We start from the raw sequence: 18,220 nt of genomic DNA, 5'->3' as shown, positions 1-18,220 counted from the left end.
GAAGGACCCAAGTAGCAGATTTTACTTGCATGTATGGTCCGGAGAACTAATGACATGACTGGCGGTTTATCGCTCCCTTTCTAGAGCAGTAGCTTGCCATTAAACAGACCTATCCAAATGTATCTATAGCAGTTTCCTGAATATTACATTTATAATGGGAACCATTTCTTCAGGGTGTACTTATGAGATATATGAACTCAACAAAAAATGTGAACCCGGAGAGAGATATTGGATATATGGATATTAGATATTGTAAAAAATTAATTTCATATCTAGTTTTTCTTTACATCCATCTTAAAAATAAGTAATAATAAAAGGATTCCATCTACCTGCTGTGTCATACAAGTGCAGACAGAGTTCCTTGTTTCCAATCGTGATGCTTGTGGTATATTTTTCAAAGACAGATGGAGCATATTGCTGTTGAGAGAAAACACTGAAATCCTTAATGATCTGTATAAATCATAAAACGATATAAAGACGCAATATATTGTACATAAAGGCTTAAAACCACTTTCATTTGCTCTGCACTGATAGAGTAAAGCGGAAAATAAAATGAAAACCGCTGATATTTGGCAATTGGAATTAGAAAAATATGACGGCTTTCTTCCAAGAGCAGTGCCACACCTGTCCACCAATGAAGCGGAGCTGCATTACCAAACAACCCATGGGTAGGTGTGGCACAAACTGTACAATCCATTCAACCTAGTTTTTAGCCATTACCACCAGTCATAGCCAAATCTAGAATAACGAAACTGAGGGATCTCTCTCAAAACTCATTCTTCCTTTAGAATTATGTTAAAGAGGCTCTGTCACCAGATTTTGCAACCCCTATCTGCTATTGCAGCAGATAGGCGCTGCAATGTAGATTACAGTAACGTTTTTATTTTAAAAAAACGAGCATTTTTGGCCAAGTTATGACCATTTTTGTAGTTATGCAAATGAGGCTTGCAAAAGTCCAAGTGGGTGTGTTTAAAAGTACAAGTCCAAGTGGGTGTGTATTATGTGCGTACATCGGGGCGTTTTTAATACTTTCACTAGCTGGGCGCTCTGATGAGAAGTAACATCCTCTTCTCTTCAGAACGCCCAGCTTGTGACAGTGCAGATCTGTGACGTCACTCACAGGTCCTGCATCGTGACGGCCACATCGGCACCAGAGGCTACAGTTGATTCTGCAGCAGCATCAGCGTTTGCAGGTAAGTCGATCTTACCTGCAAACGCTGATGCTGCTGCAGAATCAACTGTAGCCTCTGCTGCCGATGTGGCCGTCACGATGCAGGACCTGTGAGTGACGTCACAGATCTGCACTGTCACAAGCTGGGCGTTCTGAAGAGAAGAGGATGTTACTTCTCATCAGAGCGCCCAGCTAGTGAAAGTATTAAAAACGCCCCGATGTACGCACATAATACACACCCACTTGGACTTGTACTTTTAAACACACCCACTTGGACTTTTGCAAGCCTCATTTGCATAATTACAAAAATGGTCATAACTTGGCCAAAAATGCTCGTTTTTTTAAAATAAAAACGTTACTGTAATCTACATTGCAGCGCCTATCTGCTGCAATAGCAGATAGGGGTTGCAAAATCTGGTGACAGAGCCTCTTTAAGTCGTATCCACTGAGAATACTTGACATTGCCTAAATTAAATAACAGCATTTGTCTTAATTCTGTACACACTAATCTAATCATTCTTTCTAGGTCAAACCAAAAATCAAGTTATCAGAGAAAATGCAAGAATTGTTCTTTGACAGATGGTTATGTATTAGCAGATTTTCAAACAGCCCTGTTTTATAGGACAATGCCAGTTTTGCCAGAATTGTAGGTCTTACCCATTTTTACTCCTGCAACATTTCTTGGAAAAAGATCCCTCTAAAGCCGCCACACTGAGCCCTGTGCTGCCGTACAATGCTCTGTCAGGCACCATATGTACAGAGTTATTCTCCATCAGAAGCAATGCTTCAAGCAAAGAATAGCTCTGTACACCATCTGAAAAAACATTTAGCAATTTTGTTTTATTTATTTTTTTTAACAGATTTATACGGAATTTGACAAACAAAAAAAACACAAGACTCTATACAGTAGAGGTCCCATGCAACACTAAGGGTATCCTATGGTGTACCCTCTGTACAAAATGGAGTCGTAATACTACGGTGTATAAGGCCTATTTATGAAAAGGATGCTGCTAGTATCGCTGTCACATGCCCGTGTTTACAGATGCTTTGCAATTGGAATGGTGAATAATAAAAAGGCAGATCCAGAATTAAATCCTCGTGCGGCTAATTTTGTATAGTTTGGTCATACCCCACGCAACCTCATATGTAAAGTCACATAGTCAACAGAAGAAGGAAACTAAAAAAGTTTAAACACAGAAATACCTGATCACACAGTCAGGGACAGGCCTACACTCACTTTTCCATTCAGGGACAACAGTACGTTACCACTATACAATGACCAATAATACTGCTACACAGTGACCATAAAATAGTTAGGTCCAGAATTATTGGACAGTGACACAAGTTTTGGCATTTTAGCTGTTTACCAAAACATATGGAATATACAGTTATATAATCAATATGGGCTTAAAGTAAAGACGCTCAGCTTTAATTTGAGGGTATTCACATCCTAATTTGAGGAAGGGTTTAGGAATTACAGCTCTTTAATATGTAGCTGCCTCTTTTTCAAGGGACCAAAGGTAATTGGACAATTATCTCAAAAGCTATTTAATGGGCAGCATGGGCTATTCCCTCGTTAATCCATCATCAATTAAGCAGGTAAAAGGTCTGGAGTTGATTCCAGGTGTGGCATTTGCATTTGGAAGCTGTTGATGTGAACCCACAACATGAGGTCAAAGAAGCTCTCAATGCAAGTGAAACAGACCATCGTTAGGCTGAAAGAAATCCATCAGAGAGATAGCACAAATGTTAGGAGTGGCCAAATCAACAGTTTGGTATAATTTCACCAGAGCGCACTGGTGATCTCCAAAAGGCCTCAGAAGACAACAGTGGTGGATGATCGCAGAATCCTTTCCATTGTGAAGAAAAACCCCTTCACAACATCTACCCAAGTGAAGAACACTCTCCTGGAAATAGGTGTATCAGTATCTAAGTCTACCATAAAGAGAAGACTTCATGAGAGCAAATACAGAGGGTTCACCACAAGGTGCAAACCATTAATCAGCCTCAAAAATAGAAAGGCCAGATTAGACTTTGCCAAACAACATCTAAAGAAGCCGCCCAGTTCTGGAACAGCATGAAACTAAGATCAACCTGTACCAGAATGATGGGAGGAAGACAGTATGGAGAAGGCTTGGAACGGCTCATGATCCAAGCACACAACATCCTCTGTAAAACATGGTGGAGGCTGTGTGATGGCATGGGCATGCATGGCTGCCAAAGGCACTGGGTCACTAGTGTTTATTGATTATGTGACTGAAGACAGAAGCAGCCGGATGAATTCTGAAGTGCTCAGGGATATATTTTCTGCTCAGATTCATCCAAATGCAGCAAGGATGATTGGACGTCGCTTCACAGTACAAATGGACAATGACCCAAAACATACTGTGAAAGCAACCCAGGAGTTTATTAAGGCACAGAAGTGGAATATTCTGCAATGACCAAGTCAACCACCAGATCTCAACCTGATCGAGCTGCATTTCACTTGCTTAAAGGAACAGTGTCATCACAAATTATTTTTTTATATGTTAAAGATGTTAGTGCTTTATTAAAAACGTTTATATTTATTTGTGTTTTACTTTTTCTTATTTTTACACTTTTTCTTCCCTATGGGGGCTGCCATTTTTTGTTCCATTTCTGTATGTGTCGATTAACGACACATACAGACATGGAATACGGCAGCCACAGTCCCATAGGGACTGCGAACGGCTCCCGTCCCATTCACTTGTGTGTACGGCGTCTGTGTGGGAACTGCGCATGCGCCGCTCCCACACAGTCCAATTTGAAATTGGCGCCGTCCGGCGCCATTTTCCTGTGGACCGGAAGTCGCGGCCGGACAGTAATATTACTACTTCCGGTCGCGGCTTCCGGACTTGTGCACTTGGACCAGCGGCAGCAGACGGAGCGGACGGGCCGGAGGGAGCCGCGGCGGCAGGAGCAGGTAAGAGATTTCAATGTATGTTCGTGTTTGTGTGTGTTTACTACTGTATGTAAACCTACTACACTGTGTGTTAGCTCAAAAAATGGCGACACACAGTGTAGGAGGTTACACCGTTCAAACCCCTCGTTTATCCCGGCACTAGCCAGGATAAAGGAGGGGGGGGATGCTGAGAGCTCACTAGAGCGAGGGCTTTTTACCCAATTTTGCAATGCTGCAATTTTGGGAATAGCTCCATCTAGTGACCAGAAATGGGAAATGTTATAAATTAGAATTAATTTATAATATTTCCTGACTCGTGAAAAAAATTTGAACAATGTTTAATCACCCACACACTAAATGTTTAATTTTAAAAAAAAAATCATGTTTTTCTGGCAACACATTCCCTTTAAGAGAAAACTTAAGGCAGAAAGACCCACAAACAAGCAACAACTGAAGACAGCTGCAGTAAAGGTCCGGCAAAGCATCACAAAGGAGGAAACCCAGCATTTGGTGATGTCCATGGGTTCCAGACTTCAGCCAGTCATTGCCTGCAGAGGATTTTCTACAAAATATTTATTTTTTAAAAAAACACATTTTATTTATGGTAATGTTAATTTGTCCAATTACCTTTGAGCCCCTGAAATGAGGAGGCTGTGTAGCAAAACGGTTGCAATTCATAAACATTTCACAGGATATTTTTGTTCAACCCCTTGAATTAAACCTGAAAGTCTACACTTCAATTGCATCTCAGTTGTTTCATTTCAAATCCAATGTGGTGGCATGCGGAGCCCATATCATGAAGATTGTGTCACTGTCCAAATAATTCTGGACCTAACTGCAGTCAGATACCAGTTATACACAGCGCTCTGCATAGTATCACATGGCAGACCAGGGTTGCATGATGAATCAACATTTCGATACCATTTCGATGGGGGCAAACTGTTCAATATCGTCAATTTATGTATTTCGATACTAAGCTGTGCGGCCGCAGACATTAGTATTGAAATAAATGAAAAGAACACGGCGCCCCACTATACAGCACCCGCGATGTTCTCTTCCTTCATTGACTGTCCCGCTCGTCATTTATGCCGGCTGCGTCACAGTAGGAGGGTGGAATGCTACTCCCTCGTTTCTCTACTGCCACCAATGATGATCTCAGTATGTGAGAAGGGGCAGGGAATGGCACAGGGTTCCCGATGACGTACCTGTCACTCGTGCCTGAATACTCTTCTGCAACCTTCCCTAACCTCTATAGCAACACAATTTCAGACCCCAAAGTAGACCCCTCAATTAATTCAGACCAGAGACCCCTCAATTCACACCCCAGACCCTTAAATTAATTCAGCCCCAATCCCTAAATAAAAATTCAGACCCCTGTCCAGAGCTTAAAATTCATTCAAACCTCAGATCAGACCCCTAAATAAATTCAGACCTAAGAGCAGACTCCTAAATGACTTCAGATCCCAAAAATAAATTAATTCAGTGTCTATAACAGACCCCTAAATTACATCAGACCCCAGACCAGACCCTTAAAGGGGTTGTCCACTACTGAACAACTGATGAACTATCCACCGGATAGGTCATCAGTATATCAATGTGGGTCAGACACCCGGACCCGCACCGTTAAGCCACTCCAGCTGCCTCCGGGCACCAGATGTTATGGCCCATTATGCTATGTACGGAGCCAGAAGCAGTTGGCTCTGTACTTAGAATAGCAGCCATGTTGCTGAACTGCAGCTCTGCTCCTATTCACTAGCAGTATGGCAGCTGGGACGCTATTCAGTGGCCAGAACCAACTGCTTCTGGCATGTATGTCTGGTGCTCTGAGGCAGCCGGAGCGGGGTCTCGGTGTTGGACCCCACAGATTATGTACGGATTGACCTATCCGGTGGATAGGCTATCAGTTCTCCAGTAGTGGACAACCCCTTAAAGAAAATTCAGATCAGTCTCTTAAAATTACGTCAGTCCACAAACTAGACCCCTAAATAAATTTAGTCAGAACCCAAACCCCTTAAAATGGAGAAGTACTTTGAAACATACTAATCTAATAGTACTGACTGGAGGAACGGAGGGGGGGGTATCTTCACTACCTAACAGAAGTGTATAGAGAGGGGATGGGGAGCATGAGGAGGGAGCAGAGACACACTACAGAGTGGGAAGGGGGAGAGCAGGAGCAGAGTGACAGACTCACACACAGATGTACTACAGGTTCCTGGTAAGTCTTGCGGTCTTACACAAGTGCTGGATTCTCAGCTACACTGCTCATTACTGCTGTATGATGTTCTCTACATTGCTACAGCTGCTCTATACACGTGATAGCAGAGGAGAATCCTGCTCTCCTATCCTATCTGTGTATAGAAAACATGATAGCCATTAGACTCCACCCACTAGCTCAGAGAAAACTGAGACTTAGAGCCTACAGAAGGGAAACTGCTAAAAAATGCAGAATACGAGTCATCATGGCTGGAAATCGCGTTATTACACATTACAGCTTATTCTGAAAAGTCACCTCAAAAGTTAGGAACGCTTTAAATAAATAAGGCAAGTATTACTGGCTGTTATCTATTGGACTAATTGCCTACCTCCCCCTAAATCCACCCCTGTAATACAGAGCCCTACAAGGTGAAATAAGTTGTATGCTTTTACCAAATCAAGAATCAAGTAGGACTACTTCCCACCTAAGGCCAAAACATAATACTAAACAAACACTGGTATCAGAACTTGTGTATCAGCTTCTGAAAAAAAGGTTTTTCATAGTACAGTACAGGAAAGCCCAATTACAAAGTGAGACAATTCACAACAATAACCACATGAAAACAAGACACCAACACAAACTATAAATCGAGTCAGATTCCCATAAAACTGGTTTTGTTCTATAAGTAAATAGACTTGTAACATGTCTTAGTTTGCTTTGGAATAAAGAGAATTTTTTTTCTTCAAGTTCTTTCAAGTATGCCAGTAGGATGGCTCTAAACCAAACACACTGCCTCCTGTACACCTTATATCCAGAGGCACATGTCTATAGTAATATATGTAGTTCTATAAAACGCTCAGTATTTTAAAAATAAATAGTACAAGGACTATAGTTCTATCATTCTGTGTGAGACTTAGAAAACCATTGTTGGCAAACGTTACCTCACCCCACCCCCTCTTCTTTTTCCAATTAAGAAAACTTGGGAGGCCTCATTCAGACATTGCAGATTTGGTCAATATTTTGTAGCCAAAATCAGGAGTGGATGCACAGAACAGAAGACTTAAAAATCTTTCCATTATATTTTCCCTGTGCTTAGAATCCAGTCTTGGTTTGGGCTTTAAAATATTGAAGCAAAATTCTGTCTAAGGCCTCATGCACACCGCCGGCCACATTTTCGGCCCGTGCTCCTTTACAAAGTATGGAAGCACAGCCCGTAAAAAGCATGTCCTATCTTTTGCGGTACACTTCTACGGCCCGGACACCTTCCCGTAAATAAATGGGAAGGTGTCCGTGGACAATAGAAGTGAATGGGTCCGTAATTACAGACTGTAATTGCAGTCCGCAATTACGGATGATTTTTAAAAAGGTAGTGTGCACAGGGCCTAAATCTGAAATGTCTGAATGAGGTCTAAAGCCAGATAAAAATTTGTTGTTCTGTATGGTTCTTGTACAATACTTTATCAGAAACCTTAAACGCTACATAGAGGAAAATAAAAAAAAGCTACACTTTTTGCGATCAGAACATTAAAGAGGCTCTGTCACCAGATTTTGCAACCCCTATCTCCTATTTCAGCAGATAGGCGCTGCAATGTAGATTACAGTAACGTTTTTATTTTTTAAAAACGAGCATTTTTGGCCAAGTTATGACCATTTTTGTATTTATGCAAATGAGGCTTGCAAAAGTCCAAGTGGGCGTGTTTACAGTAAAAGTACAACTGGGCGTGTATTATGTGCGTACATCTGGGCGTGTTTACTACTTTTACTAGCTGGGCGTTCTGACGAGAAGTATCATCCACTTCTCTTCAGAACGCCCAGCTTCTGGCAGTGCAGACACACAGCGTGTTCGAGAGATCACACTGTGACGTCACTCACTTCCTGCCCCAGGTCCTGCATCGTGTCGGACATCGGCACCAGAGGCTACAGTTGATTCTGCAGCAGCATCGGCGTTTGCAGGTAAGTCGATGTGGCTACTTACCTGCAAACGCTGATGCCGCTGCAGAATCAACTGTAGCCTCTGGTGCCGATGTGGCCAACACGATGCAGGACCTGGGGCAGGAAGTGAGTGACGTCACAGCGTGATCTCTCGAGAACACGCTGTGTCTGCACTGCCAGAAGCTGGGCGTTCTGAAGAGAAGTGGATGATACTTCTCGTCAGAACGCCCAGCTAGTAAAAGTAGTAAAAACGCCCCGATGTACGCACCTAATACACGCCCAGTTGGACTTTTACTTTAAACACGCCCGCTTGGACTTTTGCAAGCCTCATTTGCATAAATACAAAAATGGTCATAACTTGGCCAAAAATGCTCGTTTTTTAAAAATAAAAACGTTACTGTAATCTACATTGCAGCGCCGATCTGCTGCAATAGGAGATAGGGGTTGCAAAATCTGGTGACAGAGCCTCTTTAAGATTACTACATTGCTGCCATTCCCTTGACAAATATAACCTCTTGGAACATGCGTAACACATCTGGCATAAGGTGCGCAATTTCGAGGTGCAATTATCAAGACTGAAAGAAGACGGAGTTCACCTCTTGGATATTGAAATGATAGCAGACACTGGTGGATAATGGGAAGATACAAGACTTAGGCTGGGTTCACACGACCTATTTTCAGGCGTAAACGAGGTGTATAATGCCTCGTTTTACGTCTGAAAATAGGGCTACAATACGTCGGCAAACATCTGCCCATTCATTTGAATGGGTTTGCCGACGTACTGTGCAGACGACCTGTCATTTACGTGTCGTCGTTTGACAGCTGTCAAACGACGTGTAAATTGACTGCCTCGGGAAAGAAGTGCAGGGCACTTCTTTGCTACGTAATTTGAGCCGTTCTTCATTGAACTCAATGAACCACAGCTCAAGATTTACGAGAATAACAGACGCCTCGCATAATACGAGGAGCTTTTACGTCTGAAACGAGGCAGCTGTTTTCTCCTGAAAACAGTCTGTCTTTTCACACGTAAAAGCCTCTCATCGTGTGCACATACCCTTAGACTCTTTTGGGCCAGCGTCCAACCCTATTGAGCACAAACTCTGACATAAGAATTAAGCCCATGAGGTCCAGCAGCATACAACCCTTCTAAAGCGGACAGAGCAGGTCACTTCTCTGGGTTATTTCACAAATAGCTGATTATTAATGATGGTATGACCTGTGTGCGCAATGATAGGAGCAGAAATTACTATGTAATAAAAACCGGGCAATCGCTCTTGTCCTGTGTCAATGGAAGGTAGGCTCAAAATGCTTCGGTCCAACACTGGTGGAGCAGTTTATTTCCAGCTCTGACAATACAGAATATAGGAGACTCAGGGAAGTCTCAGCATCAGGAAACATTCAATGGAATAAATAGCAATAATAATCCTTTCATAACACTACAAATAATTATATGAAAGACATAAGAAGCACTACCACCAAGAGATTCCCTGTAATATTTGTAGTCATGTATAAGTACAATTCCTCAAACGAACAAACCAATTCTTAGGCCAGAATCACACATGCAGTTTGTTTTTTTTTTTTTGTTTTTTGAGCCAAACCCTGAAGTGGACACAAAAGAAAGGAGAAGCATCAGTCTTTTCTTTATAGCCTTCGTTCCTTATGGATCCACTTCTGACTTTGGCACAAAGAAACGGTGTGTGTGATCCTGGCCTAAAAGGCCACAAGCCCTTCTGTTACTACTGCTGATGAAAAGACAAATTAAGCTTGGTCTGAACAGAAGCCATAGAACAGACATTTTATTGTCTACAAGTAAACATTCACAATTCCACAGTTTATGATCGCCATGGTTTTATTTGAAACAGGATTCAAAGAGCTAGAAACCTGGGGACAGACGAAATAGCCATCACTTTGCCCAAGAAAAGCAGAAGTCAAATAGAGGATGGTTACAGATCAGGGTAGATTCTCAGAGCAACTACTAGGATATTATGTAAGGATTTCCTTACTGACATTTCAGGTTTTTCGACAAATATTGTCTAGAGCGTGGGAAGTTGAGCATAGACGCAGCCTACCTAAGAACATCTCTGTACACATCTGAGCAGACAGCGTATGAAGAGCTAGCTTCTGTGGTCACAGCTCTGCAACCAGCAAGTCACAGGAAGTGCTTTGAGCTTGGTGTCATTTGAGATGAAGATTTCAGAGATGATCACTGTAGACAACCAAACTATGTAAAACAAGTTTCACATAATATTGCAACCTGTAAAGCCAGATTGGTGAACAAAATCCAATATTCCTCTTTGTTAAATGCAATATTGACGTTTTCCAGCCAGAAGGCTGCATAATAGGATCTTCAGAAGCTGGGTAACTGGTACGTCATGGTTAATGCCTAATTAAAAGGGGAAGTAACGACTCTTACGAAAACTGATAGTTACAGAACTTTATTTCTGGATTACGACAACAGTTCCTGTGGATGCTTCCTTCACGTCACTGACATTTAAAATAGTCTAATCACATCACAGAATTTTATTTCTACAGACAGCAGTGTAACATATACATATATGTATATAAGTGTGGAGCAGCACTGTAAAGTAAGGCCATACGGCTGGTGAAAGCTTCAGAGGAGCAACCTCTCCCGAAAAACAATAGGAAAACACACAGCCAGGAAGCAGCACTCAAAAAGAAGTGCTGTGAAAACCTTTGGTGAATAAAATCACTTTTTTTAGTGCCGCTTCCCGACTGTGTTTTCCTATGTATGTAACGCATATACTGTACATTTTACAATCAAAGGCATTAGAAAAAACAAACGCACCAGATAATGCAGAGAGAACCAGATTTTATAATGGGCCTTTACGTACTATTATATATTAGTCAATAATCAGAAGTATTTCTTCAACTTCTAGAAACCAAAAACGTAGAGGAATTTGTCTGCCAAGGAGCTTTTTGAAAGTAATTGTCACCATATAATCAGTAACAGTATATTTTTTTTTTATATGGAGATGGAATTATTAAATAACGTAGCACAAACTTACAATAAACCATAATAATACAATTAGGACTTGTGCGTACTGTCAAACCTGTTTTTCTATAGAAAAAGTATAATTCAATGAAGAAAAAAAAAGACTAAATAGACATAGGACCCTAAAGAGTGACATGGCACTGTCATAGGATGGCACTATTCTGCACAGATCCCTTAAAGAGGCTCTGTCACCAGATTTTGCAACCCCTATCTCCTATTGCAGCAGATCGGCGCTGCAATGTAGATAAGAGTAACGTTTTTTTGTTTGTTTTTTTTAAAACGAGCATTTTTGGCCAAGTTATGACCATTTTTATATTTATGCAAATGAGGCTTTCTAAAGTACAACTGGGCGTGTATTGTGTATGTACATCTGGGCGTTTTTACTTCTTTTACTAGCTGGGCGTTGTGAATAGAAGTATCATCCACTTCTCTTCACAACGGCCAGCTTCTGGCAGTGCAGACACACAGCGTGTTCTCGAGAGATCATGCTGTGTCGTCACTCACTTCCTGCCCCAGGTCCTGCATCGTGTCGGACGAGCGAGGACACAATCGGCACCAGAGGCTACAGTTGATTCTGCAGCAGCATCAGCGTTTGCAGGTAAGTAGCTACATCAACTTACCTGCAAACGCCGATGCTGCTGCAGAATCAACTGTAGCCTCTGGTGTCGATGTGTCCTCGCTCGTCCGACACGATGCAGGACCTGGGGCAGGAAGTGAGTGACGTCACAGCATGATCTCTCGAGAACACGCTGTGTGTCTGTGCACTGCCAGAAGCTGGGTGTTAACAAAGAGAAGTGGATGATGCTGATTCGTCAGCATCATACACTCCCATTCACAACGCCCAGCTAGTAAAAGAAGTAAAAAACGCCCAGATGTACACACATAATACACGCCCACTTGGACATAACTTTAAACACGCCCAGTTGTACTTTAGAAAGCCTCATTTGCATAAATATAAAAATGGTCATAACTTGGCAAAAAATGCTCGTTTTTAAAAAAAACAAAAAACTTTACTCTTATCTACATTGCAGCGTTGATCTGCTGCAATAGGAGATAGGGGTTGCAAAATCTGGTGACAGAGCCTCTTTAATATCTTTAAGATAAATGAAAGCCTATGTCCTTTGAAATAGAAGACATTTATTTAAAAAAATAATGATCAGTGTATTGTACAACTTCAATACTTATTAGGAAAAAAAAATCCTTATTGAGATACAGCTGCTTTGTGTCCTGTATATAGAGCAGCTGTATCTAGGCACTGACAGGTTCAGTGACAGCGGGTCCTACATGTCTGACACGCAGGATTGAGCGGTTACCGATCACATCGAAGTTCATAACTTAGATGTGATCGATAACGAGTTCAGTTGTCAGTGGGTCCTGCCGGTCTGAAACGCAGGACCTACATGTCAGTGCAGCGGACCTGACGGATTCAGTGCTAGATACAGCTGCTCTGTATACAGGATACAAAGCAGCTGTCTCTCAAAAAGTTAAAATATTTTTTAATAAAAAGTATTTAGAAAGTTGCACAAAACACACACACACACACACACACACACACACACACAAAAAGGTGTATATAGCCTTTAAGGTCCACGCATATGGCTGCATTACAGATGCCTAATATGGTGTGTCAATTGCCAATATTGTATTGAGGCACAGGTTGTTGTTTTTTTTCTTTATGGGTTCATACGAAATCCATATCATGTGGTATGCTCCAACGCATGCTATAATACAGATGCTGAACAGCCCGAAATATTGCTTCTAGGGAAAAGCTGGCCATATACATGATAGTTGGCATTCGGTTGACCACTCTTTCACCTGACTTCACCATAAAAACCAAAACATACTTCGGCCTCATGTACACGACCGTAGCCACGTGCACGGCCGTGATTTTCGGGTCGGCCAGCCGCGGAGTGTCACCCGTGAGCCGTGCACATGTCCCCTGCCATTATTTTCTATGAGCCTGGACCGCAGAACACGGCCGTAATAAGACATGTCCGTTCTTTCTGCGGTCCAGGCTCCTGGGCCATGCACGGGCCGTGGAAACCAGTCGTGTGCATGAGCCCATAGAAATGAATGGGGCCGCAATTCTCCCGTTGATTTTCGGGGGAATTGCGGCCGCAAAAGAACGTTCGTGTGCATGGGGCCTAACTGATACAAAAGCAGGCTCAGTCACCAGCTCTCAGCAGGATACAGACCACAATGCTATATGGAAGAAGGTTGCACAGGTGCAAAATATTGATGAACAACCACTCACGCCTACTATTCATGAGGGGGGTGGCTGCTCAGTATTATCATTGCGTACAGATAAATCTCATACAAGGGTGCCAGTCACATGTTTATGTGTAGTGCACCATGCCGGATTGCAGCCTATTAGTCATGACCATACTATTAGATTAGGCAGGCACTATCTAGGTGCACCACACTAAGTACTGACACCCCACTATCCCCCAGAATTAAAAAGCCTGGCTGCATCCTGAAAAAAGTAACATCAGGTATTAGTTGATATTTTGGCCACATTACCCCACCATAAACATCCATATGTGACCAACTGTGATGTTTATTTCAATGGGGGAACTCGCTGCTGTGGGGAACTAGGGCATGCTGAAATCTAAACAGCCACAAACCCCTCTCCCCTTCACATCTAACAGACAGGGCAAGCCAGGAGGCTATATACATAAAATAGTCAGCCACCAATAATGACTGCAAGCCAGGCATTATTGCCCAAAATCTATGCCTGACCGGATGAATGCCCTTGTACTTGAAAGCAGGAAAATCACTGAACCCATATTAAAAAATGTGAAAAATAAAAACTTTCCAGAAGAGTGACAAAATAATTGGCCAAATAATAATAATCTCCAGGGGGGCACATTCTCCAGGAGGGCTCTATGGTTGGGCACTATGTGTGGGACACAGCGTATGGTGCTTTTATAATTAGGGACACAGGGTACAGCGCTATTATATTTAGAGGCGTAGTGTGTGGCACTGGACAATAATAGAGAAATATCATATATTCAATAAAAGAAAATCGTCAAAAAGTGAATTTGAAAAAGAAACCCCATGAAACGCATTAATTCCTACAAAACGTATCTGATTTTGTATGCTCGGTATTTTGAAAACTTTATCTACCAAAAAACAAAGAAAATGTAACGTAGAGAGCTCAGAGTATCTACTCAGCTGTGCGGTTCTGGCTAAAGATACTTAAGAATATATGGTATTACTTATTCCTTTTTCACCAATGAAATGTATTTGTTCCCTTCGTGAAAGGGCAGGAAGATTAAAGAGAATATCATCGTCAAAAGATCTGGCATCACAACTGTATAATGGATCAGCAAGTACTGCAACGGAGACATGCATGCCTGAAAAAGTGATCCTTATTTGTATTCTCCAGAGATACAAGTTCACTTGTCAGCCTAACCTGCTTCACAACTTTACAGCAATATGCAGAACATACAGTGCCAATGTCTGAAATATCAACAACCGGCTTCCTGAATCGCAGGCTTTGCAGTGTATTGGTAATTGATGTGTACAAGTAAAATTATACCACTACACCAAAGAAAATGACTATGATCCTTCAAATATTTGCATTCTTAAAATTCTTATTTGTATATCGGATACTGAAAGCTATGACACCGGAGGCCAAAACTTTAGTGAGTACAGGTTGTGATAAGAATATTATCTCTTCCGACATTGAACTTTGTTTCCTACTGGTCTCAATGAGTAATCTATGTGAGCAAACGTCCAGGCAAATAGGTCGGGCTCCAGTATGTATTGTTCCCTTACAATGAGCCTGCATTACCTGAAACATGGCAGGATCAAAACATTACTTGGCTCACACAATACTAGTATTGCTGCCGCAACAGGACCCTCAGTGGTTCTACTAGATCGCAGAAACTACCTGCATTTATTTTTATTAATATAGCCCTGAGTGGTCTGTAATCCTGCAAACCTAACATGCAAGAAAAAGAGTCCCATGATGGATTAACAGGAATTTACCATCAAAGTTATGCACTATATGCCCTTGGCAGCTCTGCTTCATCTCTATGCTCCCAAACTGGTTCACAGCTGATATATTAGGGATGTCAGTGCCAGTCGATAAGTCCCGAGTCACTGATACATAAGAGAACTGCATATATAACAAATCTGACTGCACATCAGAATACAGATTGTTTTACAGAATACAGGCTGCTACAGTCAATAGTTTGCAATTTCCAGGTATTCAAATTTGCAACCTTATTACTGGATGTTTCCCGCTTGAAGAAGAAAATCTCAATAAAAAGCATGTGTTAGGCTACATTCAGTCGAGCGGGTCAGATTTGCGCGCGTAAAAAAATAAAATAAAAAAAAGGCTGTGTTTTTCCTACATTTGTCCGTGTGCGTTGTGTATTGGCATCAGTGTGCTTTGCGTTTGGCATGAGTTTTTCACATCCGTGTAAGCACTTCATTTTTTATTACATTTATTTCTCTGCTTTCAATGTATTTGATGCGTGAAACACGGCCAGCACACGGATGTTGTCCGTGTGCAGTCTGTGGTTTTCACCCGCCCACAGACTTCAATGGCCACTAGGTTGGTGAAAATGCACCAGTATAGGACATGCAGTGAGTTTTACGCAACAGACACACGCTGCGTGATAACCACATGTGTGAATAACCCCATTGAGTTGCATGGGTCAGTGTGCAGTGAGTGATTTCAACGCACAGCACACAGACAAGTATTCTGCTCGTCTGAATGAGCCCTTAGGGACTTGTTGTTTATGTAATCCCATAATATATTATGTACATTCACAAAAGGCAAACCTACACATTAAAATGTACCTGTCGTTTCTGGTGACTTTTCAGAATATGCTGTCATATGTGTGTACATGATGAATAACACTATATCTGGCCATTATTTGACTTGTATTCTGCATTAATCACCAGTTTTCCCCTCTGCAGAAGCGCTCTCTAATGGTCATTTGTCCCTGTACTCCAAATAGAACAAACCGGTAACAGAACACAAACTTCAATTTTATAAGGTAACTGGTTGGATTATTCACCACACGCAATGTTTCAGCTCGCTGTGGAGCCTCTCCCAAACACGTTAAATGGGGCCTGTGCCCAACAGTAACATCTGATAATAATAGTGGCTATTATTTAATGCACCTGATCACTCTCCTTCGGCAGCGTTTCTGACCTGTCCGTGTCCTGTTGGGAATGGGTTTTCACCTGTCCATTAAGTATGGCCTTTTCGGTGTGTGTGTTTTTTTTTCCAACAGTAACATGTCATTCATAGGCTGTTCTATCCTATGGGTGACAGATGCCACTGCTAGGCATCTGTCACAGCCCCCCGTTTAATGCATTACGATGGGAGCATTACTCTTTTTTTTTTTAATTCTTTATTTTCATGACCTAAAAGGTCCAGTTTACAGAGCAAAAAGGGATACACAGCATACAAAAATAATATAAAAACAATATACATGGGGAACGATACTACTCAGAAGAGTAATCTCACGTAGGGGAGTGATAAGATTTTCTGTAGTCAAATACCAAATGAAGCAAAAAGAAACAAGACGAATAGAAAAAGAGGAGAAGGAGGCAACGAAGAGAATGATAGGAAAGAAAGGAATGCGGTAGTATATATTGAGGCATGCCGCATAGTCATGAAAGAACCTTACTCGGGTCGCTGATCAAGACTCATCTCCCAAAGGATTTCTTTGTATGAATCAGAACTCTGAAAGACAATCCATGGAGTCTAGGTTTGGCAGAATTTATCACGTGAGTCATTGATGGTGGAAGTCAAGTCTTCCATATGCATGGGGTCGTTGACCTTAGAAATCCAGAAGGTACAGAGCAGGAGGAGAGGAACTTTTCCATTTTAATGGAATGCAGTGACGCGCTGCCATCTCTAAAAAGTAAAAGCAGTGAGCGTTTTTATAGATCAACAAGAATGTCGCAGTGATGTAGGAAGAAAGCTGCATCCAGAAGAATGCCTCTGTCTGTGACCTCGCAGATCACCTTCTTAACTCCGTCCCAATACAGAACAAGAGGGCATAACCAAAAGGTGTGGAGGAGGGTACCATTCTCCAACAAAGGGGAGATGTTGTAGGAAAGAGGCGATGCAGACGAAACTGAACGCTGTACCAGCGGGATAGTAGTTTGAAACTAGCTTCTTGATAGCGAGAGGTCTTGTGGGCCAGGGTGAAGATGCGCGTTCGTTGCGCGGTTGAGGGGGAAATGCTCGAGTCAGTCTCCCATTGCGAGAGGTCGTCAGGGGGAGGAAGATCAGGAGGATTTTGAAGTAGGGTGTAAATTGTCGACAATGTGTGTCGAATCAAATCAGTACCAACACACAAATCTTCCAAAAGGTGTCCTGTCAATTTGTTAAAGGAAACAAAATGGAGGAACAAAAATGGCGAAGTTGAAGGGATCTCCAATAACCCAAGGGCTGTAGGTCAGGTAGCTGAGACAGATCAGAAATAGAGAGCCAATCCGCACCACTCAGGAAATGAGCTGCTCTGAACTTTACCGAGTCGATCCTGGTTCGCAAGACTGGGTCCGTCAGACCTGAGAAGGATTCCCCAAAATGGAGTACATGGAGGAGTGAACTGGGAGTAAAGAGGACCTCACCGCTGAGATGGAGCAACATAACAGAGTAGGGCGTTGACGAAGGGGTTTGAGTTGGGGACGGTCCAGCCATGGAATGACAGAAAGAGGAACCGTAGAGAAACACTGCTCCAAACCCACGGTTTGAAGAGAGTGTCTACACCAGTCAGCTATCCGCACGAGGTGGGACGCAATATAGTAATTTCTAACAGGAAGAGCTAGACCCCCTGACTCCTTAGGTCTACACAAAAGTGTGCATTTGAGTCTAGAAGATTTACCATTCCAAACGAATGATATTTGCAGGGAATTGACAGCTTTGAAAAATAATAGTGGGATGGCTATAGGAAGAGCCTGGAACAGGTACAAGATCCGAGGAAGGATGTTCATTTTGAATATGGTGCATCATCCCAT

General features: G+C 42.1%; 1 protein-coding gene across 1 annotated transcript in view; it reads right to left on the bottom strand.

Moving 5' to 3' along the window:
• The window catches only part of RHOF (ras homolog family member F, filopodia associated), a 79,442-nt gene that overhangs the window by 49,835 nt on the left and 11,387 nt on the right, over nucleotides 1-18,220 (bottom strand). Inside the window, exon 2 of the mRNA XM_075854733.1 lies at nucleotides 330-417. Coding sequence (XP_075710848.1) covers nucleotides 330-417 — 88 coding nt within the window. The remainder of the gene's footprint in view (nucleotides 1-329; nucleotides 418-18,220) is intronic.

Source organism: Rhinoderma darwinii, chromosome 1, assembly GCF_050947455.1.
Source record: "Rhinoderma darwinii isolate aRhiDar2 chromosome 1, aRhiDar2.hap1, whole genome shotgun sequence".
Lineage (NCBI taxonomy): Eukaryota > Metazoa > Chordata > Amphibia > Anura > Rhinodermatidae > Rhinoderma > Rhinoderma darwinii.
The sequence above is the reverse complement of the archived record's forward strand: the minus strand, read 5'-3'. Positions and strand labels throughout refer to the sequence as shown.